The following is a 20,567-nucleotide window of genomic DNA, read 5'->3' on the forward strand; positions in this document are numbered from 1 at the left end:
CAAAGAAAATATAGTAGAATAACCAATCTGTTGACAATTGAGATCTGGCTGTACAAGAAAATATGGCACAGCAACAGAAGATAATGAAATACGAGTTGAGAGAGGCCAAAGGTGAAATGGGAAAGAAAACTGAAAACATCAAAAAAATGGAAGTTTTACTGAAGGCAGCACAAAGAAGGTTAGCCGCTGGTGGGGGGTTGGGGGGAGGAATGAAACATGGAGGACAGGATTGAGAAAGCAAGAAAAATAACAGGAAATTAATTAAGAATCAAGGAGAAAACAACTTTATAAAACAGACAAAAGACAGATAACATATACATGTTACAGAAGAGAATCAAATAAAAAATTCAAAGACATAGTTCAGATAAACTTCCAGAAATAAAAGAAGACTTGAATCTGAAGACCAAAAGTGCACTGATATCCTAGGAAAAACTACCTTAAAAATTGAGGAAAGACATTCTTTGGATACCTAGGAAAGAGCAAATTACATCTAACTTGGCCATATACTTCTCTATATGAATAAACAATTCTGGAAGACCTTAGAACAAAGATGACCTGGAAATTTTATAACCAGAAAATTTAAATTAGAAATGTAGCCCTGGCTGGTATGGCTCAGTGGACTGAGCACCAGCTTGCAAACCAAAGGGTCGCTGGTTCAATTCTCAGTCAGGGCACATGCCCGGGTTGTGGGCCAGGTCTCCTGTAGTGGGCATGTAAGAGGCAACCACACATTGCTGCTTCTCTCCCTCTCTTTCTCCCACCCTTTCCCTTTCTCTAAAGATAAATAAAACCTTTTTTAAAAAATGCAGCAGGCACATATTTCATATATATGTTAAGCCAAGGATTCTAACCCCAGTGAACCTTCCTGTAAGCTGGTAAAGTACATTGTTATTCAGCCTTTTATTTTTACTGTCACCACAATATTAATTTCATTTCACTTTACATTGAGACTCAGTATGAATATCCATATTAACTGCACTGAAAGGAGTTTCACAAAATATTTACTATTACTATGAAAGATGCATTGCTATTTTTCTCCTATTCCATTCTTTTCTATTTCGTTTCTTAAACCACCCTGGTCATGACTGACTAAATGGATTTTGCAGCCCTGCTGATGGATCACCACCCAGAGTTTAGCCAACTAAGAGACGGTGAAAGTATTATTTAAATCAAGTAAAATAATAGAGATTTGAGTAAATTTAAAGATTTGAAAGTAAATAGAAGAAAACTAAACAACTAAAATTTGGTGATAAAACAAAGAGAGGGAAGATATGTTGTCACTGTTTATCAGGGGAGTCAAATAATAAAAAAGAAATAAAGTATTCCTAAAAGAAATGAAAAGAACATACATAAAGCAATAAGCAAAACCTCCAAATCACAGGCTACAAATTAAAAACTTAAAAAAAAAAAACCCACTAAAAACTGAAAGTATAACATGATAGAACTAAGAATGTACCTATAATCTCAATAAATGTAAATGGACTAATCTCATCTGTCTAAAAAAAGGCTAAGTAAGATTCAGTCTCAGAACTAAGCCTAACTACATGCCATTAACAGAAGATACATCTATGGTTTCATATTAAAAGATAATCAAAGACATACCTGACAAATGAAAAAAGTGACAGCAGGAGACTCCACTTTAGTTTTAAACCAGCTTGGATTCAGAGCCAGGAGCATTAAATGAATCCAAGAAAGGCACTTTAAAGTAGCAGAAAATAAAAAAAAAGTAGAAAACAGAATTCATAGTGAAAACACAAAACTGAAAATCATAGCACAAAATTACCAAAACAGAAACGACAGGCACTATATTAGGACTTGTTATAATCCATCTAAGTCCAACTCACATCAAATGGACCTAAATCAATACAGACAGAGAAGATCTAAATAACGTGATTAATTAAGTAGATCTAATTAAAGTTATTAAACTCTTTAAACAGACAGTAGCCCTACTTTTTAAATGACCAAAGAATATTAATAAAATTGCTTATATACTCAGTATAAAAAGTATTAATATTATACATATTGTTTTTGAATGGAAAGAGTACAGACAACATTTTTTGATCCCAAGGCAATTAAAGTCAACACTGATGAGTAAAATAGGAAACAAACATAAAGGTCCCTATTCACCAGAAAATTTCAAAGACCTCCTCCTCAAATAATTCTTGGGTCAAAGAGGAAATCAAAACCAAGTTGCAGTATCTCTACATAAAAACTACAACAAAAGCACCATACACCAGAGCCTGTAAGACGTAATGGGAATGATGTTCAAAGAACAGTTCATAGCCTTGAAATATTTGTATTAATAAATAAGAAAAAAGAAGGAAAACAAATGCATTTAGGAAGGAAATGACAATAAAATAAACCAAAGAAGGAAGGAATGAATAAAGATAGACACAGAACTGATAAACTATAAAACAGAATACAAAAACAAGTAAATCTGAGAGCTCCTTCTTTGGGAAAAAACACAAAAATCTTAACAGTTAATTAGAAGGAAAAAATGGGGAACAGGGAAGGAGGAAACATACATACTGTATTTTGCCATCTATAATGTGCACTCTTTTGCCCAATTTTGAGGGAAAACTAAGGATGCACATAATCTGGGTAGTACCTGAAATACCTTGTCTCTGCTCTTGTGTTTTGTAATCATTTGTTACATAAAATTTCTTGTACCATAATACGTTCACAAATAAATGCTAAAATTCCTTTATAATACAAAAAACAAGTATCTAAATATAAATACATACATACAAAATTGAATTAAAAAATTAAAACAACAGATTTTTTTTCCCTGAAAGTCTGGGCCAAAAACATGAGTGCGCATTATACGTGGCAAAGTATGGCACTAACTAGTCATTGAAAAGAGTGAGGTAACTATATGCATGGGTATAATCTGACATCTAATATTAAATTTAAAAAATAGAGAATAGCTTATCATTTGTACTTAACAGCCAGAGCGTCCACGCAGGCACAAGTTCTGGCCAATGTGCAGAATAACAGCAAAAGAACCGCCCCGGTGCCAGGGCTCCATTCTGGGCAGGCGCCATGAGGATGGGAGTGGCAGGGTGACTTGTTTTTTGAAAAAAACTAATTAAAAATGCCCTGGCTGGTGTGGCTTAGTGGACTGAGTGCCAGCCTGCAGACCAAAAAGTCACTGGTTCGATTCCCAGTCTGGGCACATGCCTGGGTTGAGGGCCAGATCCCCAACTGGGGGCATGTGAGAAGCAACCAATCTATGTTTCTTTTGCATATAGATGTTTCTCTCCTCTTTCTCCCTTCCTTCCCCTCTCTCTAAAAAGAAATAATAAAGTCTTTTTAAAAAAACTAATTAAAAAGATTTTGAATTTTGTAGCATTCAATGTATTATTTGTTAAAAAGCTAGTCGTTATACATAAATTTTAATCATTTAGTGTCTTTAAAGCTACTTAGAACTTTGGATACTTCTTTTGTGATTAGAGAGGGGAAAGAGTTCAATGCACAATCTTTAAAAAAAAAAAAAAGATCCAACTTTTATCATCGACAGGGAGCCTCCTTTTACATTTGGGAAGTGCTCTATCTTCTTCGAAGCACTAGAGCATACCGTCTCTTACCCGATCCTGGTCAGAACAGTGCAAAGAAGCTGGGCAGCTGAGGGCTACAGGTGAGGGGCAGCTGAGGGCAGCTTAGCGCTACAGGTGAGGACCCCAGGGCTCAGAGATGTTGGGTAACATATCGGCCCACCTGGCTCCTAAGGGAGGGCCTCTTTCTGCTGGTCTAGACTTCCAGAATCTAGGACCGGGGGATTTTACTTTCGGGTTGTATCTGGTGATGTCACGAAGAGATAAAATAGCATCTCTGCCACACGCTGGGGACTAAAGAACTCCAGAAACCTCAGTTCAGGTCTGCTTCGTCACAGAAGAGAGTGAATGACAGGCCTTCATCCTTTGTTACGGGCTGAACGGTGTCCCTCAAAATGTACCTGTGGACGTCCTGACCCTCCAATACTTCGGAATGCAACTGTATTCGGAGACAGGGTCCTTTAGGTTAAAAGGAAGTCATACTGGTGGGCCCCAATCCAATAATGACAGGTGTCCTTGTAAGAGAAGATTAGGACACAGACACACTGAGAGGAAAAACGATGTAAAGACACGGAGTGCCAGCCATGTATAAGCCAAGGAGAGCGGCCTCCAGCTTCCAGAGCGTGAAGAAAGAAATTTATTGTTTAATCAACTTATCCATGGCACTTTGTTATTGTAGCCCTAGAAAATTAACGTACCCTTCCACTTTACGTCTCCAAAATGTACGTTCTCTACAATGTCATGGTCTCATAAGACGGTCCACTGGAGAGTGATTCCGCGCCCGCACCGACATTTTCTCTGGAGCAACTATGTGCTCCAGAAAGTGTGACTTAGAGGTTAACTTTTCCCAGATGTTGAGTTTTCTTTTCAAACAAATGAATTCTAATCTGTTAGAGTGAAAAGCTCGCTGATTTAGCTAATAATCCTCTTGGTATTACAGTTTTAAACGATGCACTGATAGTGGATGCTTGCACATTTAGTTGACAGTCTGGCGGTTTGTTCTCTCAAGAGGACCAAACATACACAGAAATAATGCCAAGATGTTCGACTGGGATGAAAATCAAGATAAATATTTCCTCATGTCTTTTTGTGGGGGTGACCTGAGCCAGTGTAGGACTGACATCCAAGAGTCAGGATCTGCCACCATGGAAACTTGAGAGACTGGTTCCACCTTAGAAGCCACAAGAGACAAGGGGCAGCCTTTTCAAACTGGTCACAGTACGCAGAACCCAGGGCAGCTGCCGACAATTCCCTGCTGCTCTCCACTGACCGGCTCTGTGACCCAATCTCCTCATCCATGAAGTGGGATAAGAAAGAACCACCGTGTGGATTAAGTGGAATCGTGCATGTGAGAACCATGTGAAATAAATCGTCAAGAACTACACAAATGTCATTTACCATCAATACTGTTAAATTAGGTCTAAGATTACTGGACCAGGAATCAGGAGATTCCTAATTCTACAACCTATGTGCTTTTCTCTATGTATGCTACACTTGAATTAAAACATTTACCCAAACAACAGATTTCTATTGATAATTCTGTGTTTGCTACAAACTAGGGTAGTTTGCATATATATATATATGGCACCACTTTCCTTCTAAGGGGCCTTAGTTTTCTCATTTGTAAAATAAGAGTGTTGAACTATATTATCTGGGCCTATCTAAAATTCTATCACCTTTTCTCATTACTTAACACCTTGATAATATATAACAAATTTTCCAAATGGAGACTCTGATGCTTAGGCAGGGACATACCTTTTTGATGTAAAATGCCTGACATCAAAGAACAAAAGGGTTTGTGAGACTAGATTATACAGGGAATCCCAAAGGATCAATCGAGTCTTATGAGGGAAGCTTTGACTGGGAGACAATGTCGTAAATGAAGGCACTGTGAATTTCAGGAATTAAAAATAACAGTGTTCCAAGCGTAGCTTCCCCACATTCACATGCACTGTAGGTACTTGGGAAAAGTTCAGAACACAGACTTCGTCACCCGTAAACCTAAGGCTTAACTCCAATTCTGCCGATGATCCAGCTAGCGACAAAACCCCGGGCAACTTCCTTTCCTCCTCAAAGTCTCAGCCTCTCAAATGGGCACAATAGCAGAACCTGGTACCACAGTGCACAGCACACAAGTGTCAGGGTCTCCCCCTCCTTGCTCATCGTAGTAATTGGTCACCGAAGAAACTGAGTATCTCTGCTCTTCTCCATTTTTCCCTTAATACTGTCAACGATTAGAGCATGCCTACCATTTCCCTGGTAGATCTTTCTAGACCCAGTGAACAATAGTCCGCGTTTTTGTCCCCCAAACTTGTCAATTTCCCAGAGGTACCTTGACAGCATTTGCATCTCAAATGTGCCAAGCACCAATGAGAATGAAAGGCAACAGATCTGTAGAATGTGAGTGTTCTGCGCTGTATGACACTCTGCGCCCAAGGAGTCCAAGGGTACGAAAAGCCCAATCCGAAATCTCTCTCTCAGGCACATGTGAGCACGCACACAGCCCACACCCCTCCCCGACCACGTCTGCCGCTTCTCAGCAGACCTGACTTCAACCTGGGACGTGTTGTTAAGACCCAGCCATGAAGCTGTGTCTCTGGAGGCTTATAATTGAAAAGGGCACAGAGTACTCGTTACTGTAGCCTGTGGTGCCAGAGTGCGAGGAGGGAACCGTGGAGACGAACGCTAATTACAGCTCCCCGCGGTGCACTCACCTGTTTGGCTGTTTCGGTGAGGGCAGCAGCTTCTGCCTTGCCCAGTTGTTGTACCATCTTGTAAAAGAGGCTCTCTTTATTCTGCAGCAAAACATAGGGCTCATCATATTCCTTCAGTCTTCCTGAATCCAAAACCTGTTCATCAGCAGAAAGGACCCATTAGCACACAATGTTTGGCAGTAACATATTATAACTCAGACAATATTTCGGAAAGGGGCAGGAGAGGGAGAATAGAGAGAATCTATTTGGGTGGTAGGCCTGGCGGGTGTTTAAATGGTTTGATTACCCTGTTTTACTAGGCAGACAAAGGCCTGACCCGACCTTTTATTATTATAATGTTATAGGAAAGGGAGAAACTGAGAGTTTCAGGCTATGATTACCTGCACTCAGCAGCCCTGTGGCATTTCATATTCTGCCAACAGCATTTCGGGTTGTTGTCAGGAGTTAGAGTGGTTAGCTCTCAGACTCTGAGCTTTGGGGGCCATTTCTACCTACATTCAGAATTGCGAAGTTTCCTGATTTAAGAAAATCAAACTCAATTTATCTAAACAGTGGGACGACATCATACAAACCAGACGGTGGTGACCTGGCGGCAGGCAAAAGAATTGCCGAGCTGGCTTGACGGAATCCAAGCAATATTTGGAAAAGAAGCAAATGCCTGCGGGGTCCCTGGCCGCCAAGATGAAGGTGCTTCTTGCAGTTGGCTCTGGTTGCAGTTTATTATTCTGAGAGTGAAAGGCTACCCAAAGAGCTGCTACCGAAGCAGCTTGAGCCTAATGGCTCTCTGCACAGAAGAACTCTCTAGAAATCCAATTTTCTCTTTGGATAAGACTAAAGAAGCAGTTAAGAAACTGAGCTCCAAATTCCACTGATCGCGGCCCACGTAGCGCGCGGGGGCAGCCCTGCCTGAGCAGCCGCGGAGCCGACGGTCTGGTTTCACAGTTATCTTTCCCTGCTTCGCCATCCCCTGTGCGACAGCTGCTGCCTTCCGGCCGTTGCATCGCTCATTAGTGTGTCCACTGGACACTGAAAGGGAGAGGAAGCGGCTCTTTGTGCTGCATTTCTGCTTATTAGGGGCTTTGGTTAATGGCTTCAGAAGCGGGGGGGCGGGGGGGGGCGGGGGGGAGAAGAGTCTGAAGCAAGTGGCTCCAATGAGGTACCTAGGGAGGCGGTTCTGATGTGAAGTGGCACTTAGTTCTTCATTTAGGCCACATTTAGAGTGAATTCATCTTAAGAGAATATGCTGAAAATCTAAGCAGGACATAGGCTCTTTTTCCACATCGAGGTAGTACAGTTAATTCTGTCCTATTTCTTTAAAAAAAAAAAAATGAAAAACTTTTTAAACTTATTTTTAGAGAGAAGAGAACAGAGGGAGAAAGAGAGGGGATGGAGGGGGTGGGGGAAGAGAGAGAGGAGGGGGGAGAGAGAGAGAGAGTGTGAAACACTAATTTACAGCCTCTCACATGTGCCCTATGCTCCAAACCCACATCCCGGGCGTGTGCCCTGACTGGGAATCAAACCTGCGACCTTTCACTTTGTGGGATGACGCTCAACCAAATGAGCCACACGGGTCAGGGCTGTCCTGTGGTAGTACATGGAAAGTATTTATTAAGTATCTTATAAAGAGCATTTTCCTGTTACTCTTTTGTTTACTACTGTGAATCACTGCTAAGGGCAGCTTTCTCAAAAGAGTTCAGGAATAATTGAATCTGTCACATCCCCATAATAATTAAAATGTCCTATAATTTGGCATGACAATTTAGATGCCCTGAATGTGTAATTTACTTAAGCATAGTATTATAGAGAATAACCACTCCTCCTGATGTGGAAGGAAAAAAACCCGCAGTTTTAAAATACACGTCTCCCTCGTGCTAAAGGCTAAGTAAATAAGTGAATCGAATTACTTCATACAATGAAAAACTTTATATTCTGCAAAAGCAACAAGTGAGCTTTAAAAAATCACCACTTCACCCATATACCATTGGTGGAAAATGGGTTCTCTGGCTATTAAAGACTTCACATAATTTTTAATGGAGGTATTACTGATATTTTCTCTTTGTCCGACTTCCTATGTAATCAAATATGAGGGAATGGCAAATCTTTCCATTCTCTTGCATGTTTTCTGAAAACACAGGGATGCCACCTAGACGAGGTGTCCTCAGAACTGGCCAGTAGGAAAACCAGCAGAGCCAGAGGAAAAAAAAAAAAACAACAAATGCTCTCGCAAAGCAATAGCATTAACAACATAAATGACGGAAAGATCATGTCGGCCAAAATCTTTGGAGCCTTATACACGTCAGCAATTTAATAGCCGTACATTATACTCCACGAGGGGAGTTTCCAATCTTGCAGTGGGACACAGAACGGTGGCAATTTGTTCTAAGCTTGGTGGTTCACTTTTGACTTCTGTGAGAAATGCTTTAAAAATGTAACACAAACATACCTCTTTAATACCCTTTCACTATGCATTAAAACAAAATACTGTATCTTAACATGAACTGCATTAGCATAGCCCCACATGGAGGAATTCTCAGGACCTGAGGGGTGAGATGCCCCGGCACACAGACGCAGCGTAACAAAGGGCATGGCCTCCTTAAGGGAATGGAATCACCCATTACAAACACAGCAGCCTTGCGAATTTGAAGAGGAAAATAAAAATAGACATGGGTTGAACATTCGCTGTGCCACATGCTTTACACTCGTCACTGTTAATTCTAAAAACAGAGTAGACAAACACAACATAAAATTTCCTTCCTCCCATCCTCCCTTCCCCGCATCCAGTCAGTATTGAGTGAGTACCTAATACCACAGCACTGTTTTAGGAATGGGGGACTCAAAGACAAGCGTGACAAACGCTCGCAGCCAGAGACAAAGGCCGAGGTGTGGTTCAGTTAAAAAACTGGCTGAGGCTGCAGCATCAGTAGAGGGTAAGAGCTGGGATTTGAACCCAGGCCTGAACCTGTATTCTTTCCTTTCCATGTGTGTACCCAGAGGAAGACACTGTTTATTATCAAAAGTAAAATATTTGTTTATTTTTAGTATCAGGAGTACAATAAGGTAAGAATTTTAACATTTCAATTTTCTAAGATACCTTTCCACGTGGATGCTATCTTATATTAACTTTGCATAATTTAAGAAAATATGCCTACAAACATAAACATTTCCCCTCTCTGCTTTCCACTGCAATTTTATTATCGTCAGGGCTCCAATGATTTACTGTGTGCCCAAAATATGCTCACAGAAAAAGAACACCGATTTTATTAAACTATCACAATTAATCAAGAGCAAGGAACACACGGCCATAACACGTTTGAGGAAAATTTAAGTAAACTTTCATTAACTCTTGAATTTATCTGGCAAACATGCATTGCATACTGAACCGCAGTCACGTCAACCTGCTGGCCTGCTGTGGGCGGGGCAGAGGTATATAAGTCGCAACCCCTGCCCTTAGGGAGCCTACCACTGAAAGGACAGAGAGAAAAAAGTATCCCCAGTGTCTACACTGCAAGAAAAAAAAGCACAACAGAAGAGCGTTAGCCGCAGAAGAAATGACTTCCAGCCAGAGGCTGTGAGGACAAGCTTCAAGAAGGAGAGCAGGGAACTGGGCCATGAAGAATGGAGAGACTCGAACATACAGAAAGCGGGGTAGGTGGGGAGGGGTCGCTCCAGGCACAGGGGACAACATGGGCCAGAGGGCTGGAGGTGAGCATGCCAGCTCCTTAAGGGCAGGGTTAGGTGGTTTTCCTTGTTCACGGTGGCCTCTCTGGGTCCTGGCATTGTACATGACAAGTAACAAGCGCCCAGCACATGCTGGCTGAAAGTCACATACAAAGGAAACGAAATTCAGGGCATGACTGGGTGACTGCCCAGCGGTGTCGTTTGCCAAGAATACAGGGCGAGGTGCGGTGAAGGGCGGAAATGGCGTAGCTGTCTAACGCAGCATGATATAGGGATCATAGGGCAGTAGATACGGACTCGGAGGACCACGTGCCCCAGGTTGATGGCCATGGGCAAGAGGGAGAGGAAAAGTGGAGGGAGAGACAGACCGCGGTGGAGGACGGAGGCTGACACTCACTGATATCAAACCATCGGAAAAGAGAAAGAAGTCAGTGCCGCAGAGGCGAGCTCCAGAAACTGCGGGGGCCGCCTGGGGTTCCCCTGAAACAAGGCCAGCAACAGCCTTTTACCCACTTCACCTTTGCTCACTGGTTTGAGCAAAGATTCTAGCCCTTTTGGAACAAGTAAGCACAACACAACTCTCACTTTCCTTTTTGTACAGGTAAAGAGGTATAACTTTGAATTTTAATTTTTGCCCCCTTTAACACCTATAAGAAAAGGCCCCTGAAATCTCCCGCTGTGTCTCCATTCTCCCCAGAACCCCAGCTAAGCTGCAGCCTGAACCGCACACGCATGTCAGCGCGGAAGCAATCCCTTGGCTCCGGGATTTCTCCAGGAACGCCAACCCCAGATTGCTTGCCGCTCTCTGGAAGGTTAAGGAAAAACACATTATGGTGCATGAGTCAGTCAGTTACATAAGCTCAGTGAAGATGTGTTTATCGGGCCTGTGTATCTGCAAATATTCCAAGCAGCTGTCCTAGATATAAAAATTAAATGGGCCCATTGCAAAACAATTTAATCCATTTTAATTGGCAGGATGCCCTCAGTGATAGTGCGGTGGCTGCGGGGAGAGGTGGAGGGCCGTTCAGGGCGGAGGAAGCGCCTGGTGCTGGGAAAGAGGTGCCCGGGACAGCTTTCCACATGGTGACCGGCAATCGAGGGAGATCCCACGGGGCACCAGGCAGAGTGGGGCGGGGGAGGGTCTCAGCCTCAGAGGCCTGCTCCTGGCTGCCAGAGGACAAAGGGGCACAGGGACGGTTACCCGGCCTCGCAAGCTGAGTCCCTTGATGGGTAAAAGAGGCGCCCGTGATTTCCTCAGTGGCAAGGCAGTGTGGCAAGTTTTACTGAAAGTCCTTTCTTAGGCCTGAACATGGAAGTCGCTCTTCTCACCTGGGGAGGACGAAGACGAGGTCACAGTGGCCCCCGCAGCGGCTCCCCCCACCACCCGTGCTCCTGCGGGCGCCTGCGTGCCCCCCTCCCCCGGGAAGTAGTCTTCCTCCCAGACTGCATTTCCTGGGTTCACGTTAGTCATTCTTCCCTCTCTGAAAAAGTGGACAAAAATCTCCTGGCCTATTTTTGAAGGGGCTTTTCTCTACCGCAACGTTCTTACTGCAGCCGTGTAGGCTTATTAAAGAAAAGTGCCAAGAAGATGATAATTAGAATTTGAGTGCAACTCTGACTAGCTCGGAGTTGCTCTTGTCCTTCTCCAGGCAGGCACGTTAAACGGCCTCCAGTTTTGATTTCTACAGGGAAAACGACTAAGAAAAGGTCTGCGTCTGGGAGGAGCGGCGAAGGCTGCAAAACCACAAGATGGGCTACAAGCGGAGGAGGAGGACTCTGAGGTCTCGTAGCCCTGGCTGTGATTCTCTGGAGTCCATTCCCAAAGCGTTCTCAAAGGACTGGCGGTGGAAGCAGGGACCATGGACAACAACGCTGGGAGCGCAGCTACAGGTTTTCACGGGCTTCTTTTGCTCATGTGACCAGGGAGAGTCCCGGGGTGATATAAAGACTGGGGTGAGTGTGGGTTGGAGGAAAAGGCTGCGCTCTGGGCCAAAAGCAGGTCACAAGCAACCAGCTAATCCTAGAAACGACAGCGGAGAAGCTGTCTTGCATGCAGAGAGGGTGCTGAGTATTAGGAGAAAGAGGATTTCTAATGCGTCTGTCTTGCTCCACTGTTTTGTGGCAACTGAGCAAACGAGGGAGATTAAATTAGCTGTCATTACAACTACATCATGTTTAATAAAGTTAAAACTGAAGGAACATCTTTGTAAAATAGAATTCTAAGCCTAATACATTAATGACGCTTAATGAACCAAAACTGGGTAAATCCCTTTGGAGAGCCAACACATAAACAAAGCTATTAATTAGGTCACAGTTGTTTCCCAACAAGGCTTTTGTTTGATTTACTTACAGTAAACAAAACCATATGCATCCGTCTTTGTGCCGAAGTATTCACGGGGGCAACGAAATGTAATTATTACACCTTAAGCACTTGCAATTACACGACTTTGGGATGACAACACTGTTGGCTATGCCCCTCATTAGCATCTGTCACTTCCCCAGCCACTCCCAGGCTGGCCGCCGCCCTCAGCGGCAGTAGGCTTTGCAGCCCATTGACTTGTCTTTAAGTCCTTAAACCTTTCAAAATAACAGAAGAGACAGATCACTTGTTTCCTGGAAAGGAAATGGGTATTTCTAAAGAAAGCAAGAAAAACAAATTGCTTCAAAACTCAAAGGTTCTAGAAGGAACATTATATTCGTGGCACTTCCCCCTACTGAAGGCCGAATCGGTACTCAGAAGCTCTAGAATGAAACACGGGGTTTCCCCCGGGGGTGGATGGGGCAGAGGGAACAATCCCTCCACTCTGAAGCTAGGGAACGGATGTCTCGAGTCCCCTGGGTCTGATCCTGCCACCCCCCTATAGAGGAGTCAGCAACAGAAACCAGCTCTGACCGAAGTGCACATAAGTAGCCATGTCGACATCTCCTGGTGGGCTCCCCGCACACCCCAAACATCACGGAGGGCCTCGTGGCCAGAGAGTCCTAAACTAAAGGTCTCCCAAGACTGGAGTCGTGAGTGGGAAGGGCAGCTGCATGGAGAAGTGCAAGGGCCACCACAGAAACCAAGATCAGTCATCATGACGGTCATGCGCTCTTGAGAGAGCCCTTGCATGCCCTGTCTCCAAGTCGACTTCTCCTTCACTCTAGCCCGCTGGCCCTGCACCTAGAAGCCAGCACTGATTCCTCTCGCTTCCCTCGTACCCCACGTTGAGCACATCACACAGTCCGCTTGGTTTTACCTCATCCACCCCAAGGCCAACCACCTCCCTATCTCCACTGCTAGCACCTTGGTTGAAGCCACCGACATGTGGTGGGGATGGAGGGTGCAGCTGTCACAGCGAGAGTGAGCAGTGCCTTTGAAGAGTGGAAAGTTGAACACCATGATTTTAACTACAGAGAGGAAAATGGGACAGGCTGGAGAGGTAGGGAGGGGCCAGGCTATAAATCACTTTTGTAAAACCATGTTAAGGATTTGAATAGATATTGATCAAAAGAGAAAAAAATGGGAGGTTCTTGAAATTTAACTGGTAAGCACAGTATTAAACAAATGGATGCATTTTGATAATCGCAACAAAACTGACAGGTTAAGAGTCCATGGATCAAGTTCTGATGGATAAGTTTTAGGAGTGACCAGCTAAGAAGTCTGCCAAATTCTGTCCTCCTTTGCTACTTCCCTAGCTGACTGTACCTTCCACAGATGCTATTTCTAAGCACCAAATAATAAAAGGAAGCTGCTAACATCAATATTGTAACACTAAAACCCAGAAAATAAATCTATATGGTACATTAAGGAGCAGAGATTCTATTTGAAGGGGCCCCCAGCTGAGCTGGAGAGGAAGCCATCTTTCTGCATCTAAAGCGTGACAGTGACCGAAACGTCACAACATCATTCATTTACTGGGGGAGAAGGATGCCACAGCGGACAGTCCAAGAAATACAGTGCTAGAGAGGAGGACAACAAAGCAACAGGTAAACCAGAAAGGCAGAAATGAAAGGTTATTTTTTGAGTTGCATTCAAGAACACAAAACAAAGGATGCTGGAAGTTAAACACTGTTACTGGAATCTAACAGGTCCCGGGGCTGTGATGTTGGAAGGTCACACGGCCACTCACAGAGTCTGCTGGGGTGGCCTACCTCCTGCTGCGACGCTCCAGTCCAGATGACCAGCCGCGCTGCTTGGCGCGTAAAACATCCTTTTGGCCCTGACCGGTGTCACTCAGTTGGTTGGGCGTCAACCCGCCAAGTGAAAGGTCACTGCTTCGATTCCGGCTGGGGCACGTGTCTGGGCTGCATGTTTGGGGCCCCAGCTGGGGTGCATATGAGAGGCAACCAATCGATGTTTCTCTCTCACATTGATGTTCCTCTCCCTCTCTTTCTCCCTCCCCTCCCCTCTCTCTAAAAATAAATAAATAAATGAAAATCGTTAAAAAAAAAAAAAAGAAAACATCCTGTTGGTTGGAATCCCCCACTCCTGGGGTATATGCGGTCAGAGCTCACTCTTCTACGTGTCCAGCTCTGGGGGGTGATAAGGTGAGAGGCATCACTTCGACGCCGACAGTCTGGTGCCTTCCCAAGGCCCCTACTGATGATCCCAGCTGGCGATGCACGCGAAGCAGGGTGGGAGGCAGTGTTCCGGAGGCCACCCAGGAAGTCAGAAGAGAGAGCTCTATTACCACTGGACAGACATAAGGAAGTTTGGCTCGTAATGCTCATTTATTACTGATCATTGAACCGCTTTTGTACGGAGCATAAAAGTCGCTGGTTAACTTCATCTGCTGCCTCTCATGCACTGTGCGGGCCTTCTTTATCTGTTTACTTGTTCATTACTAACCAGAGCATCGCTGGACACAGGTGTCTAGTGACAACAGATAGACAGAAAGCTGTCCGTTGCCACAGGCTGGGGTTAACCTGAATGAAATAGCTTGCATTCTTTGGGCTTGTTTGCAGCTAACGGTTTCTTCTTGGAGGGGTGATTTCCTTTTCCTTTTAAAGCCACATTTGGAGGTCTACGAAAAGTGGGCAAGCAACGGGGAAAAAGAGAAAGAGAGGAGGAAAAAGAAGGGAGAGAAGGAGAGAGAAAAGGGAGGAACAAAGGAGATGCAAATAAGGAAAGAAAAGACTCAGTTACTAAGGAAGAAAGAGCCAACCATACCGGGGAGAAGATAGTAAACATATCCGGAGACTGAAGCTCAGAACCTGCCACGGTGCAGTACCCGGCTCTACCGTGGAAGGGACTTGCTGGCTGTTTGCCTGCACTCTCTCAGCCCCCAGCCTAGCCTCATCTGTGATACTGCAGCTGGGCCTCGGCACATTTCAGTTGCTCTTCGTTAGGCTCTGCCAGGAGGGCGCAGGAGAAGGAGACCGAAGGTGGGACAGAGAACACATGGTCCACCTAGTTCCTGCCATCTGGGCCAGCTTTGCCCCAGCAGCAGGACCTGGGTCCAGCCTCCACCTTCCATCGGCACACTGAGAACCAGCCTCCTGGGCTCCTTCCCGCACAAATGTGACCAGCAGCCGTGGCCCCTTCTCGGATGTCCGAGCTTCGACCCTTTGGGGCTCCCCTCCCAGCTCCCAGGTCTGGAGGTCCATGGGCGGGCATGGCAGCTGCTCTCTAAAATCATCACCTTGGTATTTCCTTTCCCTCTTCCAGCTTTCAAGTCTATGTATCAAATTTCCTATATTAAATCCTTCCTGTTGAAATACGTTGCTTTTCTGACTAGGCCCTTTCTCCCCAAAGACTCCCCTTTGACAACACAGCTTGTGATTATCCCAACAACTGAGAAATTCTGCAGCCATGCAGTCCAAGTGGAAGGCTCCATTTTTGATTAAGGGAATCTACGCTGCTGCAACAACAGGGACACAGCAGCACCGACTATGTTCTGTCGCTATGTAACATGAAGCTATCTCCTGGATTTGGAATATCTTCACGGTTGGCCATCTTACACAAAAATGACAGTACGAACAGTACAAATAAGCTTTCACTAGGAAAATGCAAAAGTAGCGGGTATAGTATTTTATAGCACATTCTAAACTAATGTATAGTTGAGTATGTGAGTTATTGTCAAGAATGGGAGGAAAACTTAACAGAAAATTAATTTTGTAGACTTCTATCCAGCTTAACAAGAAAGGATAAATGGAGAGGATGAACATACACAGGAACAAGAGGAATCCCAAAGGGGAGGCCTCACCATAATCTTGTCACTGTCGATAATGGTGTTCAGCCTGTGCGCGATGGTCAGCACGGTGCACTGGGCAAATTTCTCACGGATCTTTTTCTGTATTAACTCATCAGTTCTGGAATCAAAGAAGTGGAATTGGGTTCAGTAAAGACAGACTAAGACTTAAAGAGGTCATATGACAGTTTTATAATGATTTTAAAGATCAATACTTTAAGCAAGAGCTTGTTCTTTAAAATCTAAGAAAGTCTACTTAGAAATTTACTATTTTTCATTTAAAAAAACGAGATATTCTTCCCCTCAAATTGCTTGAAACTAGGAGGAGCTGAATTTAGGAATCCAGCCCTCTTTCGATGCTTAATAATATCATTAACACCATGTGACATGTTTTGGTTTCTTCCTCTGCCTACCAGAGTTAATGTTATCAAGGGATACCCTGGCGGCAAAGAGAGCACTTAGAAAAAACGCCTCACCGTCGCTAAATGTTTCTCATTTTACCACATTCAAAATTTGGATTCCAGGTTACAGGGAACTGAGCTCCGTACCTTAGATCCACATTTGCTGTCGCTTCGTCAATGATCAATATCCGATTTTTCCTGAGGAGAGCTCTGGCGAGGCACACCAGCTGTCTCTGTCCAACACTGAAGTTCGACCCGGATTCTGCTAATTCCGTATCCATTTTGCCAGGAAGCTCTTCGATGGTTTCCTTAAGTTGTACCTGCAGATACAGAACAAAGAATGCCATTTTCCTAAGCACACAGCTATTGAGGTAGACATCAGAGCTTTGAAATCCCTGGAACTTCTTCCGCGTCTTGCACGTATGGCCACGCAACAAGGACAGTTACTTCCAATTACTGTTCACTGAGAAAGATGGTGGAGTCAACTCAGGACAGAAATATTCTGACTTAAGGGCACAAACCGAATGGGAGTCAACACCCTTCCTGGTCGCCTGGTCGTCTGCTCATGTCCTGTCACTTTCATTAAGATGTATACAGCATGCTAAGTAAAATCATTCCTAAGGTAACATATAGCAATTTTAAAAATGTTCCTTTTTAAGTTTTCATCAAAATTTAACTACAAGCATTTACAGAGACAAAATCGTAGACCAATGATTGCCTAGAGAGGGTGAGCTGTAAAGGACACAGGGAGCTTTGCGGGGGTGAGAAAAATGTTCTAAAACTGGAGGGTTGTGATGGCTGTAGGGACCAGACATTCACCAGAATCACCGAGTCCCGCGAACCAGGTGGCAATATGTGGGCACGTAAACCATTCCTCAATCAATAAAGATGGAGCAATCCGCTCTACGCCCCCACCCGACACAACACCCGCCAGGAACCCTCCCCAGGGATTCGCAAAGGGAGTCTCTGAAAACTTGAAGGCATTTCTCCCAATGCAGTCGAAGCAGAAGAGTTGAAAAGATCTTATGGTTGAGTCAAGTTTCCCAAAGTCCATTTTGCACAGGAATTAGTACATTCATGGAAAAAAAAAGAAAAATCTTTTTTTTAATTATGGCAGGAAGTATGGCTCTTTAAAGATACAATCTTACCAGTACCTTGCTCTTTCGGAAGATTTTAAAATTTGAAAAATACGAATTCACACATTGGCACACTGCACTTCACACATCAGTAAATATGGAGTCTGTTTTGGCAATGGTTCTTTTCCCAAATTTAATCTCATATTATAGACCAGTCAGGTGCGCTTACTTCAACCTCATAAATGTCTTGCAGTGAATGAAAACTCATGAAAAACAGGGTGCAGCATAACATCTTACTTCCCCCACACTATGGAGGTAGATGGCGTTTATATTAATCTATCTCAAAAAAATTGTAAGTTTAAAAAAAAACCCTCTTAATCACCAAAGATAACCTGAAACTCTACAGAGCTCAGTTCAATGGATATTTGTTTTGGAGAAATTTTATAGAGCAAACTCAGGCTATCCTTGAGAGTTAATGAAGAAAAGTAAATACTCTTCAAGTTAAGAGATTAACAGATTGATGAGTGGAGGCCAATAAGCAGCAACACAGAATGATCATGTCAAATAGCAAATACCAAGGGCAAGTGGGCAATGTTTTCAAGGTATCCTCAACGCTGAGGCACTTCTGTGAACGCGGTCTGGAATTGCACTCACGATGGAAGTCCAGTCTCAGCAAATGGAAATTCCAAGTTAGGATTAACTATGGTATTGGTGTTTAGCATTAGCACGAAAGGTCCACAAAATCTAAACGTTAAGTTTTGAATTGTGGCGCAATGACTTGTACTGAAAATTACAAAATGAAGATGCCAACTTCATCAGCCCCCTTCCATTGTAAGGAAGAGTACTCACCGAGTATCTTTTTATGACACATACTATGCAGAGATCCACACCCCAGGTGACAGAACCCATCAAAAGTATGACAGTGGCAATGACTTTATGAGCTTTTCCTGCTGCATTGACTTCGGTAACACTTACGCATGCAAACTGGTCTTTCTTAAGACATATCCTGGCTGTGAAGAAAGAATCTCACCCCTGCCCCACACTGATCCCATCTTGTCACTAGCCGGGTTCGGACCATCTTTCAGGCCCTCCATATCTGCCTGACGAGGAAGAAGGGCTCTTCGGTGAAGAACAACAGCCATGTGACCCAGAAAACACTTTTCTGAGACTCTGTCTTCACTTAACACAAACGTGAAGGTTCTCTGTTAATGTTATTCCACGTCCATGTTATAGTTACGTCTCCGGAACCAGAAAAAGAGACCTAAGTAACATAGTAACTGGGAGTTGTAACTGGAGAATTTGAAAACATTGGATAATAGCATAACATTGCTAGGAAATTTCTTGAGTGAGATGACTATATATAAGAGAATGTTCTTGTTTTGATGAGGTATATATTTAAGGACGAGCATATAAAAGGGTGAATTGGGGCATTTAACGAAAACTCCTGCAACATACTTTCAAACAGTTCCACAAAATATAGATTGTAGATGGGAGAAACGGGAGAAAGTAAATGTGGCAAAATATTAACGACGAGTGAATTTAGGTGAAGGGCGTATGTGTGCTCATGAGCCAATTCCTTCGACTTCCCTATGATCTGGAAACTTGCAGATGAAACACTGGGACCTTGAGGCCAGGCTGCCTGGGCACGAGGCTCACCTGGTTCTGCCAACTGGGCAAGTTCCTGAGCATTTGCTGCATACGCTACCTAACCTATAAATAATACTGTAATATTATAATATTATTATAATATTATAGTAATACATAATACTGTAATATTATAATCATAAAGGTGCCTACCTCCTAACATTGTTGGAGTATAAAATTACCATGTGCCAAGTTTACAACAGTGCCTGATACAAAGCAAGAGATCAACAGATATTGACTATTATTAATAATGCTGTCTGCTAGCCTCTCTCTGTGTCCTGCTACATTTTTCCTCTTTGCATTTACCAGAACTAAAACTATATGCATATATAGGTATATATAAAATATAGTTTTGCATGTTTGGGCCTTTCACTGATAAACTGCTCCATCTTTAGCTGTTTCTTATGCTATATTTATAGAGCTGCCGTTTCTTTTTAGGTGCCCCAATCAGCACTAATTTCTAATGAACTTCCTTCAGTTTACAGATGGTGATTTTTCAGTATATATATATGAAAAATGTATTTTCTGCATGATTTTTAAAATAGCCAAGATGAGATGGGCAACATCTGTCAAGCTCTCTCCTTCTGAAAGTCCATCTCCACCAAGGAAGAAGGAGGAGGCAGAACAAAGAGGACTTAAGGGGGGGAGGGAAAAAAAAAGAAGCATCTTTTCCTTTTATGTGAATTCTAAAAGAGGAAAAACGTAGCACCCTTTTATTGACTCTTGAGACAACTCTGTGAGTTTGGGTTCCCATTTCCAGTTTGGCATCTCTCATAATCCAGCTGATGAGGGTTTTTAGTTCTCCTAAAATATGACTTCATTGCTTTCTGTGTTTTTCAATGAAAGATTTGGTAAATTTTCTAACAATCAGGATACCAACTCTTTCATTGAAAAATATACAAAAGAGAAGCACAGAGCTGGAGAGACTTCTCATACCAGGAGGTACCACTGAGTGCACAGGGCGATTCCAGGAGCAAGACACAGAAACCACTGGCTTCAAATTGTGAAATAAAAAATCACGCTTATTTTTATTCACAGAATGTTCCAAATGTAGCTTAAATAAAGGCAGGTCTTAGTATTATCCACCACTTCCACCTCATCACTTTTATAATTCTGAGAAGCTTCTAAATTTTGTTTAAATTTTGGCTCCTAGAGATGAAATAAATTTCAGCCAAGTTCTCAGGTAGTTTTTGACAGGGTTTGTCTCCCAATTAACATTTCTTCACTGTCTAGGGAACAATGTGTTTCTAGAGTGATTTTAATATCATCTGAGAATCTGTGAAGACAGCTCTCAAGCTCTGAAATAAATAGAAAAATAATTTACCAG

At 43.3% G+C, this 20,567-nt stretch overlaps 1 protein-coding gene across 2 annotated transcripts in view; it reads right to left on the reverse strand.

Moving 5' to 3' along the window:
- Window positions 1-20,567, reverse strand: part of ABCC4 (ATP binding cassette subfamily C member 4 (PEL blood group)) — a 221,064-nt gene that overhangs the window by 5,759 nt on the left and 194,738 nt on the right. For both annotated transcript variants that reach the window (XM_054586476.1, XM_054586475.1), the window contains 3 exons: window positions 16,668-16,840; window positions 16,135-16,240; window positions 6,269-6,403 (listed from right to left, as the gene is read on the reverse strand). In XM_054586476.1, the coding sequence (XP_054442451.1) occupies window positions 6,269-6,403; window positions 16,135-16,240; window positions 16,668-16,840 (414 nt within the window). The remainder of the gene's footprint in view (window positions 1-6,268; window positions 6,404-16,134; window positions 16,241-16,667; window positions 16,841-20,567) is intronic.

Source organism: Pteronotus mesoamericanus, unplaced genomic scaffold (assembly GCF_021234165.1).
Source record: "Pteronotus mesoamericanus isolate MK-2021 breed Mesoamerican mustached bat unplaced genomic scaffold, CSHL_Meso_final contig_94, whole genome shotgun sequence".
In the NCBI taxonomy this organism is placed as follows: domain Eukaryota; kingdom Metazoa; phylum Chordata; class Mammalia; order Chiroptera; family Mormoopidae; genus Pteronotus; species Pteronotus mesoamericanus.